The sequence below is a fragment of the Salmo salar genome, chromosome ssa07, assembly GCF_905237065.1.
Source record: "Salmo salar chromosome ssa07, Ssal_v3.1, whole genome shotgun sequence".
Taxonomy (NCBI): Eukaryota; Metazoa; Chordata; class Actinopteri; order Salmoniformes; family Salmonidae; genus Salmo; species Salmo salar.
Window position 1 is genome coordinate 23,816,646 of NC_059448.1, and position 15,149 is coordinate 23,831,794.

A 15,149-nucleotide genomic window follows, 5' to 3' on the forward strand; every position below is an offset into this window, starting at 1 on the left:
ATCTCTCACCTGTCAAAAAAACTATTGTCAAGACTGTTTTTAATCTGTCATTTTCCTGTGTTGTATAAGGTTATGATGGACATCTTTCATTGTTATAAACTATGACCCTTGCTTATAAACCCTTATAAAGGGTAGTGTTACCAATAAAGGACCAGGGAAGATAACCAGATGCCATTATTTACTACTTTGACATTTTGTTTCAAGCATAACCTGGAGTAATAGAGAAATTGAGAGATATTCAGTGTGGCCAGATTCTAGGCTACAGAGTTTAGGCTAGTTAGTATACTGTACTACTAGTGTTGGGAATTGTCTTATTCTTATGCAAGTGTAGAATCAAAGATGAAATCGGACAATGGTGTAAAGGCAGAAGAAAAGGTTTAATGTGGAAGCACACACCATGTCTGAAGACAACAGAGATGACATCAACTTTTTTCCCTTCACAGTGCAGTCAGTAAAATCAGCAATGTGGTCATGGTAGCAATTTAAGATAGTGTTGTGTATTACTCAAGACTAAGGAACATTCCAGACTCTCAAAAAGCTGAGAAACAAGACTCTAACATACATATAATTACTGCTATTTAATCGATACTGAAGAATGATTACATAAACCTTCAACCACAAACTTTCCTCAGCCTCATTTTTAGAGACCTGAAAGTGGGCCTGTCATGTTTATTCTCCTTCCAGCAGTCCAACATGATCTTGTACACGTCTTTGGAACAGTAGGGGTCAACAGGGCAAGGCATCCTGTACCCATTGGGAACCATCCGTTTCACCTGGGAGTTGTTCAGGTCTGAAACAATAAGATGAACTAGTTATAGTGTAATGCAACTGATCTCAGACAGTAAAACAATCCAACCTGGGGCATGTAGCGCAGCGTAAAAAGAGTAGATAGAAACTGCACCCGCCCACTCAGGTCAGAATTTTATTGTCGCCTGAAGGGTGAACACGCATGTTTCTGAGGACTTTTTATTGTCCACAGTACCACGAATGTCTGAATGTTGTACGCGTTTCGAAATGGAAGTTGCATGGGGGGTTTTAGATGCAGTGTAATAATAGGTAATTACCACTAATTACTTCTTTTTACTTTGATAACTTTCAGACATATGTTCTACTTTATGGCTGTTACTATTCTTTAATGTTTGAGTTGCCAATACTGCTTTGCCTCTTGTTTACTGTATGTAGTATTATTCCGTACTGCCAGAAGTGTTATTGCATTGGTTGGACAAGTACTTTTGCTGAAGTGGTTAAATTGTTGTATTGGTAAACATAGTCTTTCGCATGCACACGCTCCCACAGCATTTTCCATAGAAGGCTACGCTTATATGACCAGATTGAGATGGCAGCCCAAGTGGCTTCTGGGATGGCTTACCATATTAAGGGGTTTTATTGCGCTGCCATGGGTGAGCTTCTAGAGTCATCCCAGACAGCTCTTGGAGCTTGCTCATGCACAGAGTAATTGACCAACCCTGTGGCGCCAGGGCAGATCTGATAAGGTCTCAGCCTGGCAAATTCTCACACAAGGCTGGAGAGAGAGGGTGCTATAAATATTGACCCTTTGTCAATCCAAGTAATTGGTTTCTCTCCCTCTCTCTCTCTCTAAGAGGTGAATGTTTAAGTTTATGTTTATGTTGATAATGTGTTTATAGCCCTTTATAGACATGTTGTAATGCCATTTGTCATTTATTCATGCACGTATAGGTATATTGCATAGTTATAACCTTTAACTAATACTGTTTACATGTGTTCATCTCTTTGTCTTACAGAACCACAACAATAAGATTCCAAGTCATTCGGATTACCACGATCATATACCCTCTTCAAATGGAAACAGCTGTGTCTGTGTGAGTGTGGTGGTGACCAAGTGTTCAGCATGGGCTTCAACATCATGTTCTGACCGGACAGCACTGTAGTGGGCAGAACCAAACCAATCCGTTATAAGTACCTAGCGGGTGAGGGCATTCACAGTCGACCGCTCAGACGGGTGAGGGCATACCAGCCAACCATTTTTACGTGGTCCTTCTAGACAGATTTAGTGACCAACAGTTTGTTTTACGTGGCCCGTAATTTCTCCGGATTTAGCGACAAATCGTTTTTACAATAGAAGAACGGGAGGAAACAGGTTAAACTCAATATTAGGAAGGTATACCTAGTGTATACTCTTAACTAGAGATGTGGAGTTGAAATCGTAAATATGAAAGTCTTACCTGGATAGGGATTCTTCCCAAAGGTCATGATCTCATACAGCAAGATTCCGAAGGACCACACGTCACACTTGATGGTGAACTTCTCGTTGGCGATGGCCTCAGGAGCCGTCCATCTCAAAGGGAATATCGCTTTCCCTACAGGTATATAATACAATTTGCTCTGACTGGAAAGCATTGGTGTGGCTTGTAAGACCCTGGCAAGGCCAAAGTCAGCCACCTTGTAGACGTTGTTCTCGCCAACCAGCACATTCCTGGCTGCCAGGTCCCTGTGGATGTAGTTCTTCATCTCCAGATAATCCATCCCGGAAGCCACTTGGGCTGCCATCTCAATCTGGTCATATAAGCGTAGCCTTCCAACCCTGACCTCTGTGGAACAGGGAAGGAAAGCACAATGATGAGATAAAAATGACATGATGGGTAGAATTTTCACATTCAAATTTGGAAAGGAACAGGTGGAAGTATGAAAGCTCATATTTAACTGTTGGTACACAAAAATGGTTGAAAAGTTCAACGCTTATTGAAAATGTCCTATAGTTTGTGTACCATATTTGAAAGAGGTTTTAAGTAACGGCAGGAGTTTTACAAGCCATGTGACCTGATAACTATAACATAGCATCCAGGACCTACATACTAGGCGGTGTCAGAGGAAGGTCCAAAAAATTGTCAAAGACTCCAGTCGCCCAAGTCATAGACTGTTCTCTCTGCTACCGCAGGGCAAGCGGTACCGGAGCGCCAAGTCTACGTCCAAAAGGCTCCTTAACAGCTTCTACCCCCAAACCATAAGACTGCTGAACAATTAATCAAATGGCCACCCGGACTATTTACATTGCCCCCCCCTTTTGTTCTTTGTTTTTACACTGCTGCTACTCGCTGTTTATTATCTATGCATAGTCACTTTACCCCTACCTACATGTACAAATTACCTCGACTAACATGTACCCCCACACATTGACTCGGTACCGGTACCCCCTGAGCTCCCGAGTGGTGCAGCGGTCTAAGGCACTGCATCTCAGTGCAAGAGGCGTCACTATAGTACCTGGTTCGAATCCAGGCTGTATCACATCCGGCCGTGTTTGGGAGTCCCATAGGGCAGCGCACAATTGGCCCAGCGTCATCTGGGTTTGGCCGGAGTAGGCCATCATTGTAAATATGAATTTGTTCTTAACTGACTTGCCTTGTTAAATAAAATATAGCATTGTTATTTTATTGTGTTAGTTTTTATTAAATGTTTTACTTTATTTAGTAAATATTTTCTTAACTCTATTTCTTGAACTGCATTGTTGGTTAAGGGCTTGTAAGTATGCATTTCATGGTAAGGTCTACACCTCTTGTATTCGGCAAATAAAATTTGATTTGATAGGAAGTTATAGACTACAGCCCTTAGATTTTTCTGATGGGATAATGTCATATAATTAGGAAAAACTCCTGGGCGTGTACTGCAGGGCTTGGCTGGTTCATACGACAGTGTACTCTTACTCAGGTAATTAAGCAGACTTCCGTTCTTCATTAGCTCAGTGATGATATAGATAGGTTCTTCAGTGCAGACAGCCAAGAGCTGGATGAGGTTGGGATGCTGCATAGTCTTCATGATCTGGGCCTCTTTTAGGAAGTCCCGAGGGTCCATGGTGCCTATGACAGGAAATGAGGAAAAGAAGTTTGTTTATTTTTCTTGCAGGATTTTTCTTGCAGGATTTTGTTTTAAGGAACTCGGCCTTTCAACTTACTCTTGATAGTAGAAAACACAAGGTGCAATTTTGGAATTAGTAGTGCATCAGCAGTTCTCCTCTTGTCAGTCAGATTAACTAGCCCTTGACAGCTAACCATTTTTAGCCCATTGACTTTGTTGCAATGTTTGAGTCACTCAGGTATCAGATGAACACACATAAGACATGGCAAATGGGTAGAATTGCAGGAAATTAGCTTTAAAACGGCAAAGACATTTCTCCACCTTATGGCAAAATGTATAGAATTGCAGGAAATAAGCTTTAAACCTGCAAATTTTTCTCTCTGACAACAAGAGGGGTGTGAACAGTTTTTTGTCATCATGGACAGTGCTTGTGTCCATAGAAATAGACATGGCACGCGGGGGATGTTCCCCAGTGACGAAGAGGGGGGCCTGTGTAAGGGTCGACGCTGGTAGAGACGAGAAGCAGGTACAGGGAGTGAACATTTAATATCAACGGACATGGAACAGGACAGGACAGAGCGCGGACATGAACACATAACGACATTAATGCAGACACAGGAAACAAACGGGGAAGCAGACAGTTATAGAGGGGGCAATCAACAAAGGGAAGGAGTCCAGGTGAGTCCAATGTGCGCTGATGAGCGTTATGATGGTGACAAGTGTGCGTAATGAAGGGCAGCCTGGCGCCCTCGAGTGCCAGAGAGGGAGCAGGTGTGACAGGCCTGAGTGAAAATGTTTGGGAATCTCTGTTGTAGGTGTTACATTAGGCTATCCAGCTATCTCAAAATTGTGGTAATCATGGCCGGATTATGCAGGGGCCCCACATTGACTGTTTGCGTCACTCGGATAGCAAATTAACGTTGCCTAAGCGATGGCAAAATCTGTGTACAGCTGCATGTCTGCAAATACAAACAAAATGCAATATAGCCATGCCACCTTAATGTACAGTAGAATTAGAGAGTATTACTGATAAATATTAGCAAAATAACAATTGTACAAACAAGGGATTGATATTTTGACATGCAAGCTTTACCCGTCCACAAGTCAGATAGCAAAGGCTGCAGCAAAGATACCTGGGCCCAGTTTTTAAAAACTTTTCTAATCGTATTTTGGCAATCAGATTGGATTAAATCTTAGAATTGTTTTTTTATTTAACTAGGCAAGTCAGTTAAGAGGAAATTCTTATTTACAATGATGGCCTAATTGTAAAGGCCCCCCAGCCAAACACTCCCCTAACCCGGAAGACGCTGGGCCAATTGTGCGTCGCCCTATGGGACTCCCGATCCCGGCCGGTTGTGATACAGCCCGTGATCAAACCCGGGTCTGTAGTGACGCCTCTAGCACTGCGATGCAGTGCCTTAGACCGCTGCGCCACTTGGGAGTGCCTCAAAAACAGAAACACTTCAATCTGGGATTTGGCAATCCAATCTGACCTTTACTCGAGATTGAAGACCCCATCCAGCCTCCTTAGCAGTTTATTTATCACGTGATTTACGAACAAAGGTGGATTTCAATAGGCGGTGCATTGGGGGAGTGGGCATGTCCTCTGTCCTCTATTGTTCCTGGAAGCAGGGAGGGAGGTCGATGACACAACAGTGGACCCATCAGACCAACTCCTTGAATTTGGCAGTTGTGTCTAAAAAAAAAACAATATTTTTCTCCAAAACATATTTTTTTTACCCTTAAGTGTGTGTACATTACTGTATTTATACTTGGGATATTGTTTTTCAATGAGAAAAGTACAAAAATAGCTGAAGGGGGTCTTTAAATGTTGTAGTTGCGTTGTTATGTAGTTTCCTCATCTCTGTTTCTCTATGACAGTGTAAAGTAGTAACATGATCTTGAGGTATCTGGATCACAAGGATCCTATCCCATCCTTTTCCGAAAATCTGCCAAAAAATCTGATTGATCTGATCCTGGATTACCAATAGAGGATAATTACAGAATCCAGATCATTCTTTTCCAGATTTTTGGAAAAACTTGTCCCAGGTGTTTACCAGGTATAAGGGTCTTCACTGCAACTGGAGTGTTGTTATAAAGGCCTTGATAGACCTCTCCAAAGGAACCTTCGCCCAGCTTCTTCCCCAGTCTTATAGCGCTGCGGTTAATGTTCCGGGGGTCCGCAGAGCCAAGCGGCCTAAACTGTGAAGGGAGACAAGAAAGACATGCAAAACCAGATTATCAGCAGATCAGACCCCAATTTGAGTCACCTAACATACCTTACAACTGTAACCTGTCCTCTGTAGGTTCCATCAGTATACCAACCTCATTATTAAAGGCCCATGTAGTGAAATATCAACTTCTCAAGATTCTCAAATCATAGTTTCAGTGGAAATATGTTTAATGTGGGTTTAAGTTCAAAATCTCAAGGCTGCTTCCTCCCAAAATATAAACAAATAAAACATGCCAAGACTTGGCATGGTCTTGCACATTTACATTTTTTTTTTTTAAATAGGGTATTTTTTCTCCCCAGTTTCGGGATTACTTCTTGTCTCATCGCTGCAACTCCCCAACGCGCTCGGGAGAGGCAAAGGTCGAGTTGTGCGTCCTCTAGAACATGACCCGCCAAGCTGCACTTCATAACACCCGCTCGCTTTACCCAGAAGCCAGCTGAACCAATGTGTCAGAGGAAACACAGTTCAACTGATGGCCGGGCGCCGGCCCGCCACAAGGAGTTGCTAGAGCGCGATGAGCCAAGTAAAGCCCCCCCGGCCAAACCCTCCCCTAAACCGGACGATGTTGGGCCAATTGTGCGCCGCCCTATGGGACTTGGATTGAACCACAGCCTGTAGTGACGCCGCAACACTGAGCTACGCCACTCAGGAGGCCCCTTGCACAGATTATTTACAGAATAAGGAAATTAAACTAAAACTGGCGAGTGCCATTACGGGTCCAAGCACTGTAGGTGTGTTGTTTGAAACACTATTATTTTTGGTATAGTAATTTTTAACCCTAACCCTAACCCTGTCTGTTGACCACAATAACTTTTCAGAGGAATCACCTACAGTAAGAAAGTCATTATTCCATCCATATGAACATTGCACAAATATGTGGCATAGGATCATGGCTAGAATGGATGTAGCTTTTGTCAAATTAACGTAAAGTAATTTTTTCTTTTGCATTTTCACTAACCCTAACCTAATTCTCATAACCTGCTACGTTAATTCTTCTTACCTGCTATGTAAATTCTCCTATCCTGATACGAAAAGTCAAATCTGATGTTAATTTGACAAAAGCTGGATCTCTTCTAGCCATGATCTTTTCATAGGATGACAGGAGACAGGGAAGTGTAGCTAATGAAGGGGGCAGAGTAGCCTACACTTTGCGAGCATCGAGAGGCCAGAGATAGCCAGACTAATAAATTGGGCTAAGGAACAGAAGTTGGGTATTGGAGAAGGGCCATCAGTATGCGTTCTGTTCTGTAAGCAATACCGTGGATGAAGGTGTGGCATGAGCGTTGTGAACGGATAGACGTGGTAATGGACAGCGAGGAAGAAGGAGAAGAGCCGAGTGAAGAGGGAAGATGTGTGTTTAGGTATAATGGTGCCAAGCACAAACCATAATCTGCTGTCTCTAATGTCTCATAAATTGAACCTGACGAGAGTGACGATGAAGACCTCTGAGTCCGAGCCTCGCCCCGACGGTCATGCAAAGGATGATTCTGGACCAGTGGGAGTGACATTTTTGGAGAAAGTCGATCCCTGCCTTTTGGCTGTCCCATATGTAGTCTCAGGCTGTGTAGAAAAGAAATTGGGTACTTCGTGTCACGCGCCTCGGAACAATACCTGCGACTTCATTTTCTCTCCGGAGCAGAATGCCTTTGAAAGGAGTGATTACTGGGGTGGCGTTAAGTGTTGAGGTGGAGGAATTGAAATGGAAGATTCCCAATGTATGTGACGCCAGCCCGGTTGCGAGTGTGGTGAAACTAAGAATACACTGTCTGTCCTTTTGAGTTTTGAAGCAGAGTCTTTACCTGACAAAGTCATGTTAGCATTTGTCAGTTATCCCTTGAGAGATTTTATTCCGAACCCATTAAGGTGTTTCAGATGCCAAGCTTATGGTCATGTTGCAGCAGCTTGTAGGAGGGAGATTCCAAGATGTGAGAAGTGTGCAGCAGGGCATGGGACAAAATAATGTGTAGTATCGGTGGAAAAAGCGATGTGTGTCAATTGTGGGGGTGCCCATGTTGCTGGGGATCAAAAGTATCCAGTGCAAGAGAGACAGGTTGAGGTTGTCAGGGTCAGGGTCAAAGTAGAACAGGTGTTGTATGATGAGGCAGTGAAGACAGAGGATGATGGGTCAAGGGTGAGTAGTTGGCCTAGGCCAATACAGAGTGATACGAATTTGTGCTTCAGTAAGGTTGGCTTCTTAGCGTTCATTGCCATGGTTATCAACTGTACCACAGGAATGGAGCGTAAGTCACAGAAGATAGGTATTGTGGTGGCAGCTGCAGAGAAGTACTTGGGTGTACAAGGTCTTACTGGAGAAGAGTAACAACTTGTGTTGAACAAAAGATTTTAGAGACAACAGCTTTTTTTGTGTCCCTTTTGTTTTGTGTTCTCCGTCTGCTGTGGAGCCGGATAAACTGATCACGTCTAAATAAATGCAATAGGTGCTCTATTGGCATGGTTTGTTGGTGGTTGCCACTATTGCCAAAGCATTGGAAAGTATTCAGATCCCTTCCATTTTTTTAACGTTACAGCCTTATTCTAAAATGGATGAAATACATCTACACACAATACCCCATAACGACAAAGCGAAAACAGGTTTGTAGAATATCTTTGCAAATATATTACAAATAAAAAACTGAAATACCTAATTTACATAAGTATTCAGACCCTTTGCTATGAGACTCGACTGATCATCCTTGAGATATTTCTTCAACTTGATTGGAGTCCACCTATGGTAAATCCAATTGATTTAGAAAGGCACACACTAGTCTATACAAGGTCCCACAGTTGACAGTGCATGTCAGAGCAAAAACCAAGCCATGAGGTTGAAGGAATTGTCCGTAGAGCTAAGAGACTGGATTGTGTTGAAGCACAGATCTGGGGAAGGGTACCAAAAGATGTCTTTGAAGGTCCCCAAGAACACAGTGGCCTCCATCAGTTTGGAACCACCAAGACTCTTCCTAGAGCTGGTCACCCGGCCAAACTGACCAATCGGAGGAGAAGGGCCTTGGTCAGGGAGGTGCCCAATAAACTGATGGTCACTCTGACAGAGCTCCAGAGTTCCTCTGTGGAGATGGGAGAACCTTCCAGAAGGACAACAATCTCTGCAGCACTCCACCAATCAGGAAGCCACTCCTCAGTAAAAAAAAGGCACATGACAGCCCGCTTGGAGTTTGCCAAAAGGCACCTAAAGGACTCTCAGTGTAACGGTAGTCGTACGTAATGGACCAAGGCGCAGCGGGTTGAGTGCTCATCTTAACTTTATTTGAACACGTAACAAACAAAACAAGAAAACGATCGAACGAACAGTGTTGCAGGCTAATACACAGCAGTACAACAACAACTTCCCACAAAGGGACAGGTAAAACAGGGCTACCTAAGTATGACTCTCAAATCAGCAACAACGATGTACAGCTGTTCCTGATTGAGAGCCATACCAGGCCAACACAAAGAAATACACATCATAGAAAACCATAGAAATACAAAACAAGAACATTACCCAAAAACCCCGGAACACATAAATCAAACACCCCTCTTACATAAATACATATACCATTAAACCCCGAACCACATAAAACAAATACCCACTGCCACGTCCTGACCACACTACAATAAACAATAACCCCTTATACTGGTTAGGACGTGACACTCAGACCATGAGAAACAAGATTCTCTGGTCTGATGAAACCCAGATTGAACTCTTTGGCCTGAATGCCAAGCGTCATGTCTGGAAGAAACCTGGCACCATCCCTACGGTGAAGCATGGTGGTAGCAGCATCATGCTGTGGGGATGTTTTTCAGCGGCAGGGACAGAGAGACTAGTCAGGCTGGGGAGAAAGATAAACAGAACAAAGTACAGAGAAATCCTTGATGAAAACCTACTCCAAAGCACTCAGGACCTCTGACTGGGGCGAAGGTTCACCTTCCAACAGGACAACGACCCTATGCACACACCCAAGACAACGCAGGAGTGGCTTCGGGACAAGTCTCTGAATGTCCTTGAGTGGCCCAGTCAGAGCCCATACTTGAACCCTATCGAACATCTCTGGAGAGACCTGAAAATAGCTGTGCAGCGACGCTCGCCATCCAACCTGACAGAGCTTGAGAGGATCCCCAAATACAGATGTGCCAAGAAGACTTAAGGCTGTAATTGCTGCCAAAGGTGCTTCAACAAAGTACTGAATAAAGGGTCTGAATACTTACGTAAATGTGATAATTTTTTATACATGTCAAAATTTCTAAAAACCTGTTTTGCTATGTCATTATGGGGTATTGTGTGTAGATTGATGAGGGAAAAAAAGATTGAATCTATTTTAGAATAATGCTGTAACGTAACAAAATGTTGAAAACGTCAAGGGGTCTGAATACTTTCTGAATGCACTGTATATGAAGTTGGGATGTAACGATTCACCGGTACGCATCCATCCCGATTCAAATGTTTAATATTCTAGTGTATCGGTCCTACTAAGCTACTGATAAGATAATTTATCTGTTTAAGGTTTTGACTAAAGTACTCCACTCTGAAACCATATAACTTTGTGAAATGTATTAGAATTATAAGGCTATAATAATGCTCATTTTGAAATAGTAACAGCGTCCTAGTCTTAAAAAGTCTACTCAAACCCATATTGGATTATATCACAGTGTCAAGGCATATGAACTAACAGGTTATAGAGCAAATAACACAATTTTCACAACACATAGGTTGTAATATGGCTTTTTTCCCCTGCCTTGGCTTCCCCGGTAATTAATATATATATATATAAACGGCCTCCATATTTTCAAGCATGGTGGTGGCTGTATCATGTTATTGGTATGCTTGACATCAGCAAAGAGTGGGTGTTTTTCAGGATGAAAAGAAACAGGATTGAGCAAGGTACATGCAAAATCCTAGAGGTAAACCTGCTTCAGTCTGGTTTCCACCAGACACTGGAAGAGGAATTCACCTTTCAGCAGACAGATCTACACTGTAGTTGCTTTTAAGTAGTCAGTGAATGTTCCCGAATGGCCAAGTTACAGTTTTGACAAATCTGCTTGAAAATCTTGTCTAGCCATGTTCCCCAGCACCATGACAGAGCTTGAAGAATTTTAAAAAGAATAATGGGCAAATATTGCACAATACAGACGTGCAAAGCTCTTATGAGACTTACCCAAGAAAACTCACAGCTGTAATCGCTGCCAAAGGTGTTTCTAACATGTATTGACTCAGGGGGGTGAACTGTTACCTAAATTAAGGTACAGTATACTATCTAATCAAAGGTATATCAGTGTTTTATTATTGGTTCATAATTTCTTTTTGAATTTTTCTTCCACTTTGACAGAGAGTTTTGTGCAGATCGTTGACAAAAAATGAAAATTAAATCCATTTTAATCCTACTTTGTAACATTAAAATGTGAAGAAATCCAAAGGGGGTGTAGACTTTCTATAGGCACTCTAACGCCATCCTGTTCTCCTTTGTCTACCTTTCCTGTTTGAGCTCTGCCTCTTCTTCTTACCAGAAAAAACAGCAGGATCGCCAACCCCAACATCATGCCAAAGGTCAGGACAAGGGACAATTCTCCAGACATTGGCATCATTCACTCTTCTCCTCTCTGCCTGGAATTACTGAATAGATTCCAAACCTGAAGGTTGAAGACAACAAAGCAAACACAAAATGGTGTATCCGGGCAGCTGATGTAGATCAGTAGCTTTACAACAAATTCGTTGGTGGGTGGGCCTGCAGAAATTTGTGTAATCATTCTGCTTAATCAGCTTCTTGATATGCCACACCTGTCAGGTGGAATGATTCTCTTGGCAAAGGAGAAATGCTCACTAACAGGGATGTAAACAAATTTGAGCACCACATTTGAGAGAAATAAGCTTTTTGTGCATTTGGAACATTTCTGGGATGTTTTATTTCAGCTCATGAAACATGGGACTAACACTTACATGTTGCTTTTATATTTTGTTCAGTATAAAAATGTAACCCTGAGATAGAGTTGTACACAATTTTATGCCAAAGACACACCAGAATGGCTTTCCAATAGGTGGTGAGTGTTCCTGAAAAGGTCCAGTCTCAGCCCTGATATAAATCTGCTTGAAAATCAGAGACATGGTTTGAATATTTTTATTACATTTTTTGTTTAACCTTTATTTATCAAATGTATTGAGGTTGATCAGATATATATACAGATATACAGTACCAGTCAAAAGTTTGGGCACACCTACTCATTCAAGGGTTTTTCTTTATTTTTACTATTTTCTACATTGTAGAATAATAGTGAAGACATCAAAACTATGAAATAACACATGAAATCATGTAGTAACCAAAAAAGTGTTAAACAAATCAAAATATATTTTATATTTGAGATTCTTCAAAGTAGCCACCCCTTGCCTTGATGACAGCTTTGCACACTCTTAATTCAGAAAGTTATACTTTTTCAAAGTGAAAGAAAAGTGAAAGTGAAAGAAAAATGATAACTATATTTCTGCCGAGGAACGCTTTAAACTGGATAGTGATTGGCTCAATGGGAACAGCTAGCATGTCACTGTACTACCTCCACCCGCTAGTAAATATGGTTTCGATTAGCAACTATTGTAATTTACTGGGGTCACGGCCAGTACGTACTTTAAAAAAAAAGTATACAAAAAATGTTACATGCAACTGAAAAAAATACCTCTTGTCTTGGCACCTTCAATGTATTCAGCTGTTTTTGTGTAGATTTCCGACCTGTGTATTGCAGTAAGGTTAATGCTATCTGGGATCCTTGGGACATGAGTATTTGGAGGTGTCGAATAGGCCTTTTTTCGGTTGCTGGTCAATTTCCTTCTTTTGCGAGTGAAGTGAGTTCGGAAAAATGTACGTATGCCTGTTAGAAAACGTTTTCACATATACACTTTAAGTCCGAAAATAACATGATCGCTGTGGTAGAACGTTTGTTTTGAATGGCGACTTTCTGCATTTATCAAAGTCCCATCAGGTTGCCTGATTTCAGATGTGTCCATGTAAACAGGATTATGAGTGAAATCATTATTCTTGCAAAGTATGTAAACGACTAAATCGAACTATTATATTAATCTGACTATTCACAATAATCGTATTATTCTGTGAATGTAACCGTAGCCCACTCATAACCTCGGGGCGACGCAACAGAGACGGGCAATTCTTTGTCTCGTGGCAATAAGGCGGGCTGGTCTACAAGGGAGATTATAGTTGACTGCGTGTACAGTGTATAAAGTGTACAGATGAATCATTGGTCTCATTAATTGCACCTTTTCTACCTGTATTTGGTGTCAGTATATGTCCTTATCTATGCTTGTGTGTGTTTTTTTTGTATGTTCAGTGGCGCAACCCAAATGTCCCCACGGGGATAATAAAGACATTATTTTATCTTAAACTACAACACAGAAAGTCACGGATGTAAACCAAGCTTCTGAAAAGTAATTTTTGCATGACAGGAACCACATCACTTTGTGCCTCCTAGAAACTTTAGATGTTTCTCTCTTTCAGTGACGTGAAGACAGTGAGATATATGAGCACTAAAACTTGCATCTATCTGCCTTATGTTGTTTTGGGTGGGTCACAGGCGAATTAATTTGCTTTTGAGTAGGCCTAGGCAAGACATTTTAAACAGATGTCATAACGTTTGCGGTTCATTTATTTATATCGAATGGGATATAATTGTATACTTCTAAATGGAATAGACTACTTTGTGCCACATTCGAAGCAGTCTCTTAATTTTGCACTTCATCAGAAAATCATATTTTCCTATGAGCACTGTCTTAATGTATTTGCAGCGTTTTTGCCTAAAGGGAAATTGAAAGCCAGCGACCTTAAAATCGCAAGGTTTTCAGTGCGAATTGTGTTTCAAGCGCTCATTGGCAATGAAAAACGCTTCTATGATTACTTTCCAAGCCAGACAAGTCTCAAACACAGACCCAGACTCGTAAACCATCGCTATAAATTGGATACATCCAATATAAAAAAAGTAAGATAAATATGTAAACTGCTGTCGAACACAGCAAGTACAAATAAAAAACAATGTCAATGGATATTCAGGGTTTCCCAATTCTACATTTATCGCTCCATATTACACTTACCTTTGACAAATATTGACCAGACCAACCAACAGAGAACTATGTCACACTGAAGTTACACCAGAGAAATGTATATAATGACGAGATAGTCAGGTCTAACAGTTGGATTAGGATTTGCTTTCCTTAGAGAGGAGGCTAAATCACGTGGGGCCATTCTAGCCAATGAGAAGGCAGATATCGTGTGCCAGACAGGCGTAACTCGAATATTACATCGTTTTTTTCAAAGTTGTCGATATGACATGTGTCTATGCTTATATCAGCACATTCGAAACAACCTAACCATCACGAAACTTATATTCGATCAAATAAGGCTAACGGAGCAAAGAAGCCATAATTTTTTGATGTTGGCCAAATTCGACACTCTCATTGACCTCCACGCATAACTCCTCGCCTGGTGGGCAAAAAACGACACAATCGCCTCTTCCTCTTTGGTGACGCTACTCTGAGTTTCATTTCCACGAAAGAGGAGAGGCAATACCGACATGCCTGATGCCGTAAAATGTATGGCCAGTCTGAGATATGTCTTTTTCTTTGCAACTCTGCCTTGAAGGCCAGCATCCCGGAGTCGCCTCTTCACTGTTGACGTTGAGACTGGTGTTTTGCGGGTACTATTTAATGAAGCTGCCAGTTGAGGACTTGTGAGGTGTCTGTTTCTCAAACTAGACACTAATGTACTTGTCCTCTTGCTCAGTTGTGCACTGGGGCCTCCCACTCCTCTTTCTATTCTGGTTAGAGACAGTTTGCGCTGTTCTGTGAAGGGAGTAGCACACAGCTTGAAGAGATCTTCAGTTTCTTGGCAATTTCTCACATGGAACAGTCTTCATTTCTCAGAACAAGAATAGACTGACGAGTTTCATAAGAAAGTCCTATGTTTCTGGCCATTTTGAGCCTGTAATCAAACCCATAAATGTTGATGCTCCAGATACTCAACTAGTCTAAAGAAGGCCAGTTTTATTGCTTCTTTAATCAGGACAACAGTTTTCAGCTGTGCTAACATAATTGCAGAAGGG

At 41.8% G+C, this 15,149-nt stretch overlaps 1 protein-coding gene across 1 annotated transcript; it reads right to left on the bottom strand.

The window, feature by feature from the left end:
- Positions 1–359: 359 nt before the first annotated feature.
- On the bottom strand, positions 360–14,264 carry srk2 (Tyrosine-protein kinase SRK2). The gene is given in 6 exon segments (NM_001140611.1): positions 360–790; positions 2,205–2,570; positions 3,681–3,833; positions 5,889–6,033; positions 11,559–11,684; positions 14,143–14,264. Coding segments are annotated over 5 exon segments (924 nt in total). The 5' UTR covers positions 11,640–11,684; positions 14,143–14,264; the 3' UTR covers positions 360–611.
- Positions 14,265–15,149: the final 885 nt, after the last annotated feature.